This window comes from Equus quagga, chromosome 13, assembly GCF_021613505.1.
Source record: "Equus quagga isolate Etosha38 chromosome 13, UCLA_HA_Equagga_1.0, whole genome shotgun sequence".
In the NCBI taxonomy this organism is placed as follows: Eukaryota; Metazoa; Chordata; class Mammalia; order Perissodactyla; family Equidae; genus Equus; species Equus quagga.
In genome coordinates, this window is record NC_060279.1 from 62433543 (window position 1) to 62446974 (window position 13432).

General features: G+C 36.1%; 1 protein-coding gene across 2 annotated transcripts in view; it reads left to right on the forward strand.

Moving 5' to 3' along the window:
• Positions 1-13432, forward strand: part of NFATC3 (nuclear factor of activated T cells 3) — a 126699-nt gene that overhangs the window by 74569 nt on the left and 38698 nt on the right. For both annotated transcript variants that reach the window (XM_046680915.1, XM_046680914.1), the window contains exons 6-7: positions 1608-1748; positions 13015-13070. In XM_046680915.1, the coding sequence (XP_046536871.1) occupies positions 1608-1748; positions 13015-13070 (197 nt within the window). The remainder of the gene's footprint in view (positions 1-1607; positions 1749-13014; positions 13071-13432) is intronic.

The following is a 13432-nucleotide window of genomic DNA, read 5'->3' on the forward strand; positions in this document are numbered from 1 at the left end:
TAGTTGAGTTTACTTGATATAGTTTTATATCTTATTTTGGTATTTTTCACTTATAATGGGCATTTTCTCATATTGTTAAATATTCTTCAAAAATATTATTTTTATCATATGCATAATTTTTTTAGTATGGCTATGCCATTTGTTGAACACACTTTTGCTGCTACTTTGAATGCACCTGTGATGGCTATTTTCCACCATAAATATCTAAAACTTGAATTAGTTTACTTCCTAGGCTAGTTAGTGCTTATTTTTATGACTCTGTGAGCTATTTGGAACACTCCTGGGGACATAAATATTTTCTGAGAGCTAAGTTGGTGCTCAGTACTTCCCAAGTGGTAGTTGATCCTAAATCCCAGACCCATCCCCTGTGAAAGGGTTTATTTTAACATTCTCTTCAAATGGGGCAGGGATCCCAATTCATATGCCTTTTGTGGCTTGGGAAAATAGTTGAGAGCGACAAGAGCCATAGTGAACTAAGAGTGCATGCTTCCTAAAGGCATTCTAGTTTAAATTTCTTTAAAATGTTGTTCTAGCCAAGGAAAACACAGCTGACCTTCAAAGCTACCAATTTTCCACCCAGGTAATAGGACTGAAAGTAGTCCTGTTTTCCAAATATGAAGAAGAAAGTATAATCCACACTTCTTTTTACTTGTTTTAATCCAGAGAGAAACCTAGTTATCTTGGCATTTGGCAAGAAGAAATCCTTAGAGAACCTAGGCAATCAAAAGAAGTACAATCAATAGCTTGAAGCTCCAGCAGTTAAAGAAAAAAGAAAGAAAGAAAGAAAAGCCAGAAATATCATCTCTAGAAAAGATACCAACTTGGAATTATTGAATATCAGAGAAAGGTGGCACCAAGGTCACTGTTTCTAAAAGTTGATAATTTAAATAATGACTCTAAGGCATTAAGAAAAATTATGTTCACATACTCTGGGAAGAGTATACTCTGGGTTCCCACATACCTTGGGAAGGAAGAGTGCAGTGTACTATAGAAACAATTACATCCATTTAAAAAGAAGTCAGTATTGAAATGTGCAGTACTTCATGTATGCTTCAGTTACTTAGTTATTTAGAAAATTGTCCAAAATGGAATCTTGATATCTCAATGATGATGTAGATATTTTTTTGACAAAAGGGCTACTTGGTGTTTTTCCTTTAGAAACTTGTCTTCTTTTAATTGTATGCAATTTAATTACACATCTCTCAATTTAATTTGCTTTTTATAATTATATTAGATTTATAAATTTTAACAGACACTTGTAGGAAAGAAATGTAGTAAAGACTTAAGCTAAAAAGAGAAAAATGGATGAAGTGTTGGAGTCAATTTGAAGTTGCAGTCATTAATTAATTTCTCTTTATTAGTTGGTTTCTTTAAAGTTGTAATCTAAGAAAATAATTTAGAAATCACATAACTCTAATAAATCTATTTTGTTTTCCAAGTAACGTTAGTGATTTTAGTGGATATTGTTACCATTGTCTTGAATTTTAAAAGCCTGGAGTTTGCTTCTCTTTATTTTCATTTTATAGCTTGAATTTGTCATTTATATATGCAAGATTGTAAACTAATATTTTGTTTCTTCTCAACTCTTAAAAAAACCCAAAAAACAGCCCAGCGATCTGCTCAAGAACTTCCTCATATTGAGAAGTACAGTATCAACAGTTGTTCTGTAAATGGAGGTCATGAAATGATTGTGACTGGATCTAATTTTCTTCCAGAATCCAAAATCATTTTTCTTGAAAAAGGACAAGGTAAATAATATAAGATTTGAGTTGATTGACCTCAAATGAAGGGGCAAAATAATTCAGGTATTTCACCGACATTAATTATAAAATAGTTTTCCTAAAGCTACAGGTGTCATTTATGCAGATTTTATTGTAAACAAAGCATGTATAAAATTTTTATATAAATGTTAAGTTCTCATTAAGTATATCTCAAAAGTAGAAGAATCCTCCAGTAGTTCTACTTCTAGGTATAAATATATTCAAGAGAATTGAAACTTGGACATAAATGCTTATAGCAGCATTATTCATAAAAGCAAAAAAAGAATGGAAACAACCCAAATGCTCATCAGCTGATAAACAAAATGTGGTATATCCATACAATGGGATATTTTTCAATCATAAAAAAGAATAAAGTACTGCTTCATGCTACAACATGGATGAACCTTGAACATTGTGCTAAGTGAAAGAAGCCAGCACAATATGTCCAAAATCAACAATCCATAGAGACAGAAAGTAGATTTCTGGTTGTTAGGGGTTGGAGAGAGGTGTCACTGGAGAGTGACTGCTATGGGGAAGAGGTTTCTGGAATTAGATAGTGGTGATGGTTGTACAGCTCTGTGAATATACTCAAAACCTCTGAATTGTATACTTTAAAAGGGTGAATTTTATGTCTAATTATCTGAATTGTATCTTAATTTTTAGGAAAGTAGAAGAATCCTGTATCTATCAGGGTATTTGGTTTTAGCCCTTCTTGAGCATATTTAAAACACTTTTCCATCAATTATTTCCTCTCCTGTATTTTTTTAAACATTTTTAAAACTATGAAATACTATTCTAATAAGAATAATATAACAAATACTCATACCTACTACCCAGTTTAAGATATAGGACATTTACCTTTAAAGGCTTCTTGATACTGCTTTCCAAATGGATCTCTCTCCTGAATCAGTCTTTGCTTATCTTTGTAGTTTTATATATTTTCCCCTGTTTCTGGACGTTATATAATATTGCATGTATTCTTCTGAAAATTGCTTTTTTCAGAAATCAACGTTAATGTTTCAAGATTGATCCATGTAACTGAAGATCTTTTGTTTTCACATTGTATGAATGTGCCACAATTTATTTCCATTCTCTCACTGACTGTCTGGGCTGTGTCCAGTTTTTGGCACTGCCAAATGATAGCTAACAATGCTGCAATGTGTATCCTGGTTCTTATCACCTGGTAGACATAAGCAAAAATGTTATAATTGTTAAGTTTTGTTAATCCAATAGGTGTAAAATGGTATCTTGAACTTTGGGTTCGAATTTCCCTGGTATCTATTGAGATTGTTATGAATCATTCATGTTTTCTTTTTTGTGCAATGCCCGTTCATGTCTTTGCCCATTTTTTCTATTGAGTCAACTTTCATTTTCTTGCTGACTTATAGGATTCTTTATACATTCTGGATATCAGAATGAGTTGGAGAGTGCCCCATCTTTTTCCATTCTCTGAAAGTCATGTAGTCACCTTCCTTTGAACATGTGGCAGAGCTTACCTCTGAAACCTTCTGGGTTGGGGGCTGTCGTTGTGGGGAGCTATTAATTTCTAATATAATTCCATTTATGGTTATAGGACCATTTAAGTTTATTTTTCTTAATTTAATTTTGGTGATTTATATTTTTGTAGGTGAATAGAAAAGCACACTCTTCATGTGTTTCTCCTTTACTCTCACAATACTACCACACTCACAACATTTCTGACACCAGATATATGGGTTTTCCATACATCGAGTAGTTCTTCAACACCAACTGGGTGTCCTCAGTTCACTTCAATTCAGTTCTGACACTAACTGGAGTTAGTGCAGACCCAACACATTACAGACTCAATCCCATAAGACTCCTCCCAACTTCAGGTGCCAGTTGAAAGTAGTAGGTCCCCAGGTTACTCACAATTCTATCCAACTTGGCTACAAGTCAGAGGTTCCTGTGACCCCCTTCTTGGATTCGATCATTTGGTAGAACAGCTCACAGAACTCGAGGAAACGCTTAACTTAACGTTTACCAGTTTACTATATAATAAAAGATATCATAAAAGATACAGGTGAAGATCCAGATGGAAGAACAAGGTATATGGGAAAGGGAGCAGAGCTTATATGCTCTCTACGGCATGCTACTCTCCTAGCACCTCCATGTATTAAGCAACTCAGAAGCTCCCCAAACCCCATAGTATAGAAATTTTCATGGAAGCTTCATCACATAGGCATGATTGGATTATTCCATTTACAGCTCCTCTCTGGAGAATGGGAGTAGGGCTGAAAATTCTAAGCTTCTAATTATCGCTTGTTCTTTTTAGCGACCAGCCTCCATCCAGGAGCCCACCAAGAGTCATCTCCTTAGAACAAAAGACACTCCTGTCACTCAGGAAATTCCAACGGATTTAGGACTTCTGTGTCAGGAACCAGGATCAAAGACCAAATATTAGAATAAAAGATGCTTGTAGTGTACTGATCACTTAGGAAATTATAAGAGTTTTAGGAGCTCTATGCCAGGAAGTAGAGGCAGAGACCAATATATTTCTGTTGTGTTATTTCACACCAGGATTTTATTTATTTCATCCAAGTTTTCCAATTTATTAACACTAATTTGCTCATAATATTCTCTTTCTGCATCTGGAGTTACCTTTCTTTTAAAAAATGTATTCCTGCTGTTATTTATTTGTACCATCTTTTGTTTTTTTAATCGTTTTTTCCAGAGTACTTGGCTTTATTGATCCTTTCAGTTGTGTCTTTGTTTTCTGTTTCTCTAATTTCTGTATTTTTCCTAATTTTCACTGTTTTTTGGCTTAGTATTTTTTTCTTAATTTAAATGCTTATCTCATTTATTTTTATCTGTTTTAAACTTAAGTATTTGAGGGTATTCATTGCCCCTGTTGCCTATCTCTTGTAATTTCACTACCTCTTTCTCCACTGCATCCTTTTTTTTTAGTTTAAATACATTCAAATCTTCTCATCCTAAACATTCTCTTTCTCTTGACTCTGTCATCTTCATAAGCTCTTATTTCATTTCTCTTTCATTTATCATCCAACCTCTCAAAAAAGTAATCCGTCATCTACCTTCATTGCCTTACCTGTTACTTACTCTTTAATTGTTTATCTTTCACTATATTGAAATCTTAACATCCTAAAAATTTATTTGGCAGTCAGCTACCCACTCTCCTTGACACCCTTTTCTTTCTTGGCTTTTGTGTAATTGTGCTTACCTGGTTCTCAGCACATCTCTAACTATTCCTGCTCATCTTTTATTAACCATTCTTTCTGGCCCTTAAATATAGAAGTTTTCCAAAGTTCTGTATTCAGTTTTCTTTTCATTATATTCCTTCATTCTGGGAAATTTCATCAGCTACCAAGTCTCCTGAACTTCTGACCTGTTTCTTTAATACCCATTGAATATTGCTATGTAAATGTCCCACTGATATTTAAAATATGAAAACATGTCAGACTTCACAAACCAATTCATCTCACTGTTCCTGATCCTTTATTATTAATGTCAGGACCTTCTTCTTCAGCTGGAAACCATGTTTTCATCTGTCTTCTTCTCCCTTAAAATTCACTTCCTTCCAAGTGAAACTTTCACTGTTTGCAGACAACATGATTTTGTATATAGAAAACCCTAAAGAAGCCATTGGAAAACTATTAGAAATAATGTAACAACTACAGCAAAGTTGCAGGGTACAAAATCAACTTATAGAAATCAGCCGCATTTCTATACTCTAAAAATGAACTAACAAAAAGAGAACTCAAGAATACAGTCCCATTTACAATCACGACAATAAAATATCTAGGAATAAATTTAACCAAGGAGGTGAAAGACCTATACAATGAAAACTATAAGACATTATCGAAAGAAATCGATGATGACATAAAGAAATAAAAAATATTCCATGTACATGGAATGGAGGAATAAACATAGTTAAAATGGTCATACTACCTAAAGCAATCTACAGATTCAATGTAATCCCAATGACGTTTTTAACAGAAATAGAATAAAGAATCCTAAAATTCACATGGGGCAACAAAAGACCCTGAATAACTAAAGGAATCCTGAGAAAAAAAACAAGGTTGGAGACATCATAATCCCTGACTTCAAAATATGCTACAAAGCTATAGTAATCAAAACAGTGTGGTACTGGCGCAAAAACAGACACACAGATCAATGGAACAGAATTGAAAGTCCAGAAATAAAACCACATCTATAGGCAGCTAGTCTTCAACAGAGGAGCTAAGAACGTACAAAGAACAAAGGAAAGTCTCTTCAATAAATGGTGTTGGGAAAGCTCGACAGCCACATGCAAAAGAATGAAAGTAGACGTTATCTTTTGCCATACACAAAAAGTAACTCATAGTGTATTAAAGACTTGAAGGTAAGATGTGATACTGTAAAACTCCTAGAAGAAAATATAGGCAGTTTACTCTTTGACATCAGTCTTAGAACGCTCTTTTCGAATACCATGTCTACTTGGGCAAGGGAAACAAAAGAAAAAATAAACAAATGGGACGTCATCAGACTAAAGAGCTTCCGCAAGGCAAAGGAAATAAGGAACAAAACGAAAAGACAACCCACCAACTGGGAGAAAATATTTACAAATCATATATCTAACAAGGGGTTGATCTCCAGAATATATAAAGAACTCATACAACTTGGTAACAAAAAAACAACCTGATCAAGAAATGGGCAGAAGACAAACAAGCATTTTTCCAAAGAAGATATACAGATGGCCTATCTGTATGACAGATATATGAAGACAGGCATATGAAAAGATGTTCAACATCAGTAATCATTAGGGAAATGCAAACCAAAACTACAATGAGGGAGCTGGCCCCATGGCCGAGTGGTTAAGTTTGTGTGCTCCACTTCAGCGGCACAGAGTTTCACCAGTTTGGATCCTGGGCGTGAATATGGCACCGCTCATCAAGCCATGCTGAGGTGGCATCCCACATGCCACAACTAGAAGGACCTGCAACTAAAAATATACAACTGTGTACTGGGGGGCTTTGGGGAGAAAAAGGAAAACTAAAATTTTTAAAACTACAATGAGATATCACCTTATACCTGTTAGAGTGGCTATAATTACCAAGACAAAAAACAACAAATGTTGGAGAGGATGTGGAGAAAAGGGAATCCTCATAGACTGCTAGTGGGAATGCAAACTAGTGCAACCACTATGGAAAGTAGTATGGAGATTTCTCAAAAAATAAAAAATAGAAATACCATTCGACCCAGCTATCCCATTACTGGATATTTATCCAAAGAACTTGAAATCAAGAATTCAGAGAGTTGCATGCACTCCTATGTTCGTTGCAGCATTATGCACAATAGGCAAGACATAGAAGCAACCCAAGTGCCCATTGACTGATAAATGGATAAAGAAGATATGGAATACTGCTCAGCTATAAAAAAGATAAAATTGTCCCATTTACAACAACATGGATAGACCTTGAGCATATTATCTTAAGCAAAATAAGCCAGAGAGAAAGACAAATACCATATGATTTCACTCACATGTGGAAGATAAACAAACATGTGGACCAAGAGAACAGATTAATGGTTACCAGAAGTGGAAGGGGGTTGAGGGGGTGGGCATAAGGGGTAAAGTGGCACATATGTATGGTGACTGACAAATAATAATGTACAACTGAAATTTCACAATGTTATAAACTATGACCTCAATAAAATAAAAATAAATTTTTAAAAATTCACTTTTTGCCAACCCCTTAGACCCTGACCAATACTTGCCTATGTTCAAGAAATAGCAGTTCTGTTTCTCCATTTATTAATTCATCAATTATTTATGAAGCAACTGCTAGTGACTGATACTGCTCTAGGCTTTGGGGATGTAATGGTAAATCAAACCTTCAGGTTGCCTGCTTTGATAGAGCCTAGATTCTAGTGAAGGAGCAGACAATAAACATATAAGCAAATAAATGAACAAGATAATTCCAGATAAAAGTGCTATGGATTAAGAGAGTAAAGTTATAGTGACTGAATAGTGGTTAGCCCAAAGCTAACATCATACTCAACAGTGAAAAGCTGAAAGCTTTTCATCTAAGATCAGGAATAAGACAAGGATGCCCACTCTCGCCACTTTTATTCAACATAGTATTGCAGGTCCTAACCAGAGCAATTAGGCAAGAAAAAGAAGTGTAAAAGTCACCTGAATTGAAAAGGAAGAAGTAAATTCACTATTTGCAGATGATGTGATATTATATTTAGAAAACCCTGAAGACTCCATCAAAAAACTGTTAAAGCTAATAAATGACTTCAGTAAAGTTACAGGATGCAAAATCAATACATAAAAATCTTTTTCTGTACACTAATAAAGAACTATCAGAAAGAGAAATTAAGAAAATAATCCTGGGGATGGCCCCATGGCCTAGTGATTAAGTTTGGCATGCTGCACTTTGGTGGCCCAGGTTCACAGATTTGGATCCCAGATGCAGACCTGCACCATTCATCAGTCGTGCTGTGGTGGCAGTCAACATTTAAAATAGAGAAGATTGGCACAGATATTAGCTCAGGGCTAATCATCTTCAAGCGAAAAAAAAGAGGAAGATTGGCAATGTGTTAGCTCAGGGCTAATCTTCCTTGGCAAAGAAAGAAAGAGAAAGAAAAGAAAATCCCGTTTACAATTGCATCAAAAAGAATAAAATACCTAGGAATAAATTTAACAAAGAAGGTGAAAGACCTGTGTATTGAAAACTATAAGACATTAATGAAAGAGATCGAAGAAGACACAAATAAATGGAATGATATTTTGTGCTCATGGATTAGAAGAATTAATACAGTTAAAATGTCCATTCTGCCCAAAGCAGTATACAAATTCAGTGCAATCCCTGTCAAAATTCCAATGGCATTTTTCACAGAAATAGAACAGACAATCCTAAAATGAGTATAGAACAATAAAAGACACTGAATAATTCAGCCAAAGCAATCTTGAGAAAGAGTAAAGCTGGAGGTATCATGCTCCCTGGTTACAAGCTATATTACAATGTTATAGTAATTAAAATATTACAATATTGGCATAAAAAAGACACATAGGTCAATGGAACAAAATAGCCCAGAAATAAACCAGTGCATATGTAGTCAGTTAATTTAAGATGAAAGAGCCAAGAATATACAATGGAGAAAGGACAGTCTCTTCAATAAAAGGTGTTGGGAAAATTGGACAGCCACATGCAAAAGAGTGAAACTGGACCACTGTCTTACACCATACACAAAAATTAACTCAAAATGGATTAAAGACTTGAATGGAAGACCTGAAACCATAAAACTCCTAAAAGAAAACATAGGTGGTAAGCTCCTTGTCATAAGTCTTGATGATTTTTTGAATCTGACACCAAAAGCAAAAGCAACAAAAGCAAAAATAAACAAATGGGACTTTATCAAACTAGAAAGCTTCTGCACAGGAAAGGAAACCATCAACAAAAGGGAACAGCAACCTACTGAATGGGAGGAAATATTTGCAAATCATATATCTGATAAGGGGCTAATATCCAAAACATGTAAAAAACTCATACACCTAAACAGAAGAAAAACCAATCTGATTAAAAAATGGACAGAAGATCTGAATAGACTTTTTTGAAGGAGATATACAAATAGCCGACAGGTACATGAAAAGATGCTCTGCATCATTAATCATCAGGGAAAATGCAAATCAAAACCATAATGAGATATTACCTCATACTTGTTAGAATGGCTATTATCAAAAAGACAATAAGCGTTGGTGAGGTTGTGGATAAAAGGGAATCCTTGTGCACTGTTTGTGGGAATGTAATTTGGTGCAACCACTATGGAAAACAGTATGGAGGTTCTTCAAAAAGTTAAAAATAGAACTATCATATAATCTAGCAATTCTACTTCTGGGTATTTATCTGAAGAAAATGAAAACACTAACTAAAAAAGATACATACACCCCCATGTTCATTGCAGCATTATTTACAATTGCCAAGATATGGAAACAACCTAAGTGCCCATCAGTGGATGACTGGATAAAGAAACTGTGGTGTGTATGTATATAACAGAATATTATTCAGCCATAATAAAGAATGAACTCTTGCTGTTTGTGACAACATGGATGGACCTTGAGGGCAGTGTGCTAAGTCACATAAGTCAGAGAGAGAAAGACAAATACTGTATGATCTCTTATGTGGAATCTAAAAACAATTTTTTTTCACATTTTTATTTTTTTAATTATTTATTTATTTATTTTTGAGGAAGATTAGGCCTGAGCTAACTACTGCCAATCCTCCTCTTTTTGCTGAGGAAGACTGGCCCTGAGCTAACGTCCATGCCCATCTTCCTCTACTTTATATGTGGGATGCCTGCCACAGCATGGCTTTTTGCCAAGTGGTGCCATGTCCGCACCCGGGATCCAAACCAGCAAACCCGGGGCCGCTGAGAAGCGGAACGTGCACACTTAACCGCTGCGCCACTGGGCTGGGCCCTAAAAACAATTTTTTCAAAAAACTCATAGATAACAGAGAACAGATTGGTAGGTGCCAGAGGCCAGGAGTGAGGGCTGGGAGAAATGGATGAACTATTTTTTTTTTTTAGTTTAAATAAATTGAATTAAAAAAATGCAAATTGTTAATAACCATTATTCATGAAGTAACTTAGGAGTTGTATGGCTTATTCAGAGGAATTCAGCATAGAAAACAAAATTTTTTACCCTTTTTTTTTTTTAAAGATTGGCATCTAGGCTAACAACTGTTGCCAATCTTCCTTCCCCCCCACCCCCCCCAAAGATTGGCACCTGGGCTAACAACTGTTGCCAATCTTCTTTTTTTTCCTGCTTCTTTATCTCCCCAAACTCCCCCTGTACACAGTTGTATATCTTAGTTGCACGTCCTCGTAGTTGTGGGTTGTGGGACGCTGCCTCAACGTGGCCTGACGAGCGGTGCCATGTGCACGCCCAGGATCCGAACCCTGGGCTGCCACAGTGGAGTGCAGGAACTTAACCACTCGGCCACGGAGCCAGCCCCTACATTTATTTTTATCTCAAGTCACCTTTAAAAGAACAACTTAGGGAAATTTTAAAGCACAAAGTAAAATGCACCACACACACACACATCCTCAACAACCATCTTAAAAAAATTATCGGCAATTCTGTCTCATTCTTCAGGTAACACTTATTCTTTTCTTATTAAGTATCTGGATTGCCCAAGCCTGCCTTACCTCATTAAAGAAAACAACAGCAACAGCAACAAAAAACAAGTATAAGGAAGAGATAGTATCTCAAACCTGTCCCTTTCCATTGTAAAAATTCATTAGTGCCTGAATATAATAAATATGTATGTTTAAGGCAGTTTCATTATAGAATTCATTTTATTTAACCCAGAGCTTTACATTTAAGAGCTTTTGATTTAGATTGAATCATGTTCCATGGTGGCAGTTACTTGCTTTGGATGAGATTGCAGTTGTGAACATGTTACTCCCATTCTGAAAGCACCTTCAGTGATCCCTTTATTTTTTAGCCTCCTTAATGTGGCATTCAGGCCACAATCTGTTGCCTATCTTTCCAGCCTCATTTCTTACTACTCCCTGACTTGTACTTTAATACTGCACCAACACAGCTGCTTATGGTTCCCTAAATCGTAGTTTCTTGCCATCTTGCCTTTGCTCATGCTCTCTCTTCTGCATAGACTACATCATCTATGTTCCACCTTATCTTTAAGCCTCAGTTCAAGAGTTCTTCAGGAAGCCTTCCTTGTCTCATACCACCCCACCAAGACTAGGTTAAGGACCCTGATCTCTGTGCTCTTGGTACATCCAGAGTGTACCTTTATTAGTTATTGTAACCACCACATTTCATTGTAATGAATTGTTGTATTTGCCTTTCATCCACACACTGAAGGCAGGGTATCCTATCTCCATTATCTCATTAACCCAAAGTGCCTGGCATGTTGGGACCCAGCAAATGATTGCTGAACTGAGCTATAATTCTAAGGAGACATAGCATTTCTCTGTAGAGTCTCTTTTACACATGGGTAGTCATTATCTAATTATTGGACTGGAAAATGATAGTCACAATCTTGAAGGCATTTGATTGAGTCTCTCCTGATATCTTCACAGACCAGATGAAGAAGTCATGCTAGCTCTGAAGATACTTGTATGGGTTAGTCACTGAGTGACTGCCCATTGATATAAAAAGAATGGTTTAGAATAGCTGAACATCAGATTGGAGTGAGAGCTTTTAGTAGCAGGTGGGGCCCTCCCCAGGTGAACAATTCACTTGGGATAAAGTGACAGAAAATATGTTGACAAGATCTTCAGATGACAAATCTGGAAAGCTTAGCAAATATTTTAGAAGACCGTCAGTACCTAAAAATATCTTGGCAAGCCAAGTGATCCAAGAAAATAAAATCTAGTAGGGAGAAATTAACATAACAGGAGTTGCAGGGCGGTGGAGGGGGAGGGGAGCAGCTACATAAGGGTACAATGTGGGAGCTTGAGCTTGGTAGTAGGAAATGTGGCAGACTGAGGGACACTTGCTGACCACACATTAAGTGTAAGGGTTAGACTGGTGCAGCTGCCCCAGAAAACTTTTAACAGAGACACAACATTTCCACATAAGGTGGCAAGAGCCTCAGTCACTCTCTACTCTGCTGGGTTATTTCTCACCTGGGCTCTTCAGTTCTGGGCCTGGTGCCTTTGGAGGGAGATAATCACACTGGAGGAGTGTTCAAAGAAGACTGACCAAGAAGGTTAAAATATTGTGTAAGGGATAGATGCAGAACTGGGGCTGCTAACCAGCCGAAGAGGAGATACAAACAAACATAGCTGCTTTTAAACATCTGAAATACTGTCTTACACAGAAGCACTCAAGGTTTTTTCGGTGGTGGCTACAAGGAGTAGTACTTAGACCAGTGGTTGGATAGTATAAGGAGACAGATGTCATCTATCATGAAGAGCTTTCCAGCAGCAATTATTGTCCAAAGATGAAATGGATTACTTGGTGAGGGAGTGAATTTACCATTACTTAAGGCATACAAGCAGAGTTGGCCACTTATTGGTGGAGGTACTCTCAGACGATTTTCAAACATCACTTGGTAGAATAAACTCTGTGGGGCCTGCTAACTCGAACAGCCCAAATTCTTTCTCCCCATTTTTCCTCATGGGTACACATTTTATTTTTATAATGGAAGTCAGTGAGAAAAAGATTCCCTTTGCCAAGAAATTATGACACTAAATATGTTATATTCTGTCTATATGTTTCTGACTTGAATTACTTTTAATTGTAAATTGTTTCTTTCAACAGATGGACGACCTCAGTGGGAAGTAGAAGGGAAAATAATCAGGGAAAAATGTCAGGGGGTAAGAAATTTACGTTATGTCTTTAGAAATATTTAAGAAGCTTAATGAGAAAGTTGGATAATGGTGCTTTATTGTATAGATGAGAAATCTTTTATCTTTTGAGTAGTAGAAAGATAGAATTAGAATTTTTAGAAGTTTGGATGTGAGATAGATACTTTCCTGATACTAAAATTAAAGTTTGGGAAAGGTAAACAATTGATATCTTTCTTCCCATTTTCTGTGTGTAGGAAGAGAGAAATTAGAAATGAAAGATCATTAGAAGGTTCTTACTGAAGTTGTTAGTTTCTTTCTCTGAATTTGGTGAAGAAATCAAACAAATTCATTCAAGAACATACATAATGGGCAAAACTAGGAGGAGGACA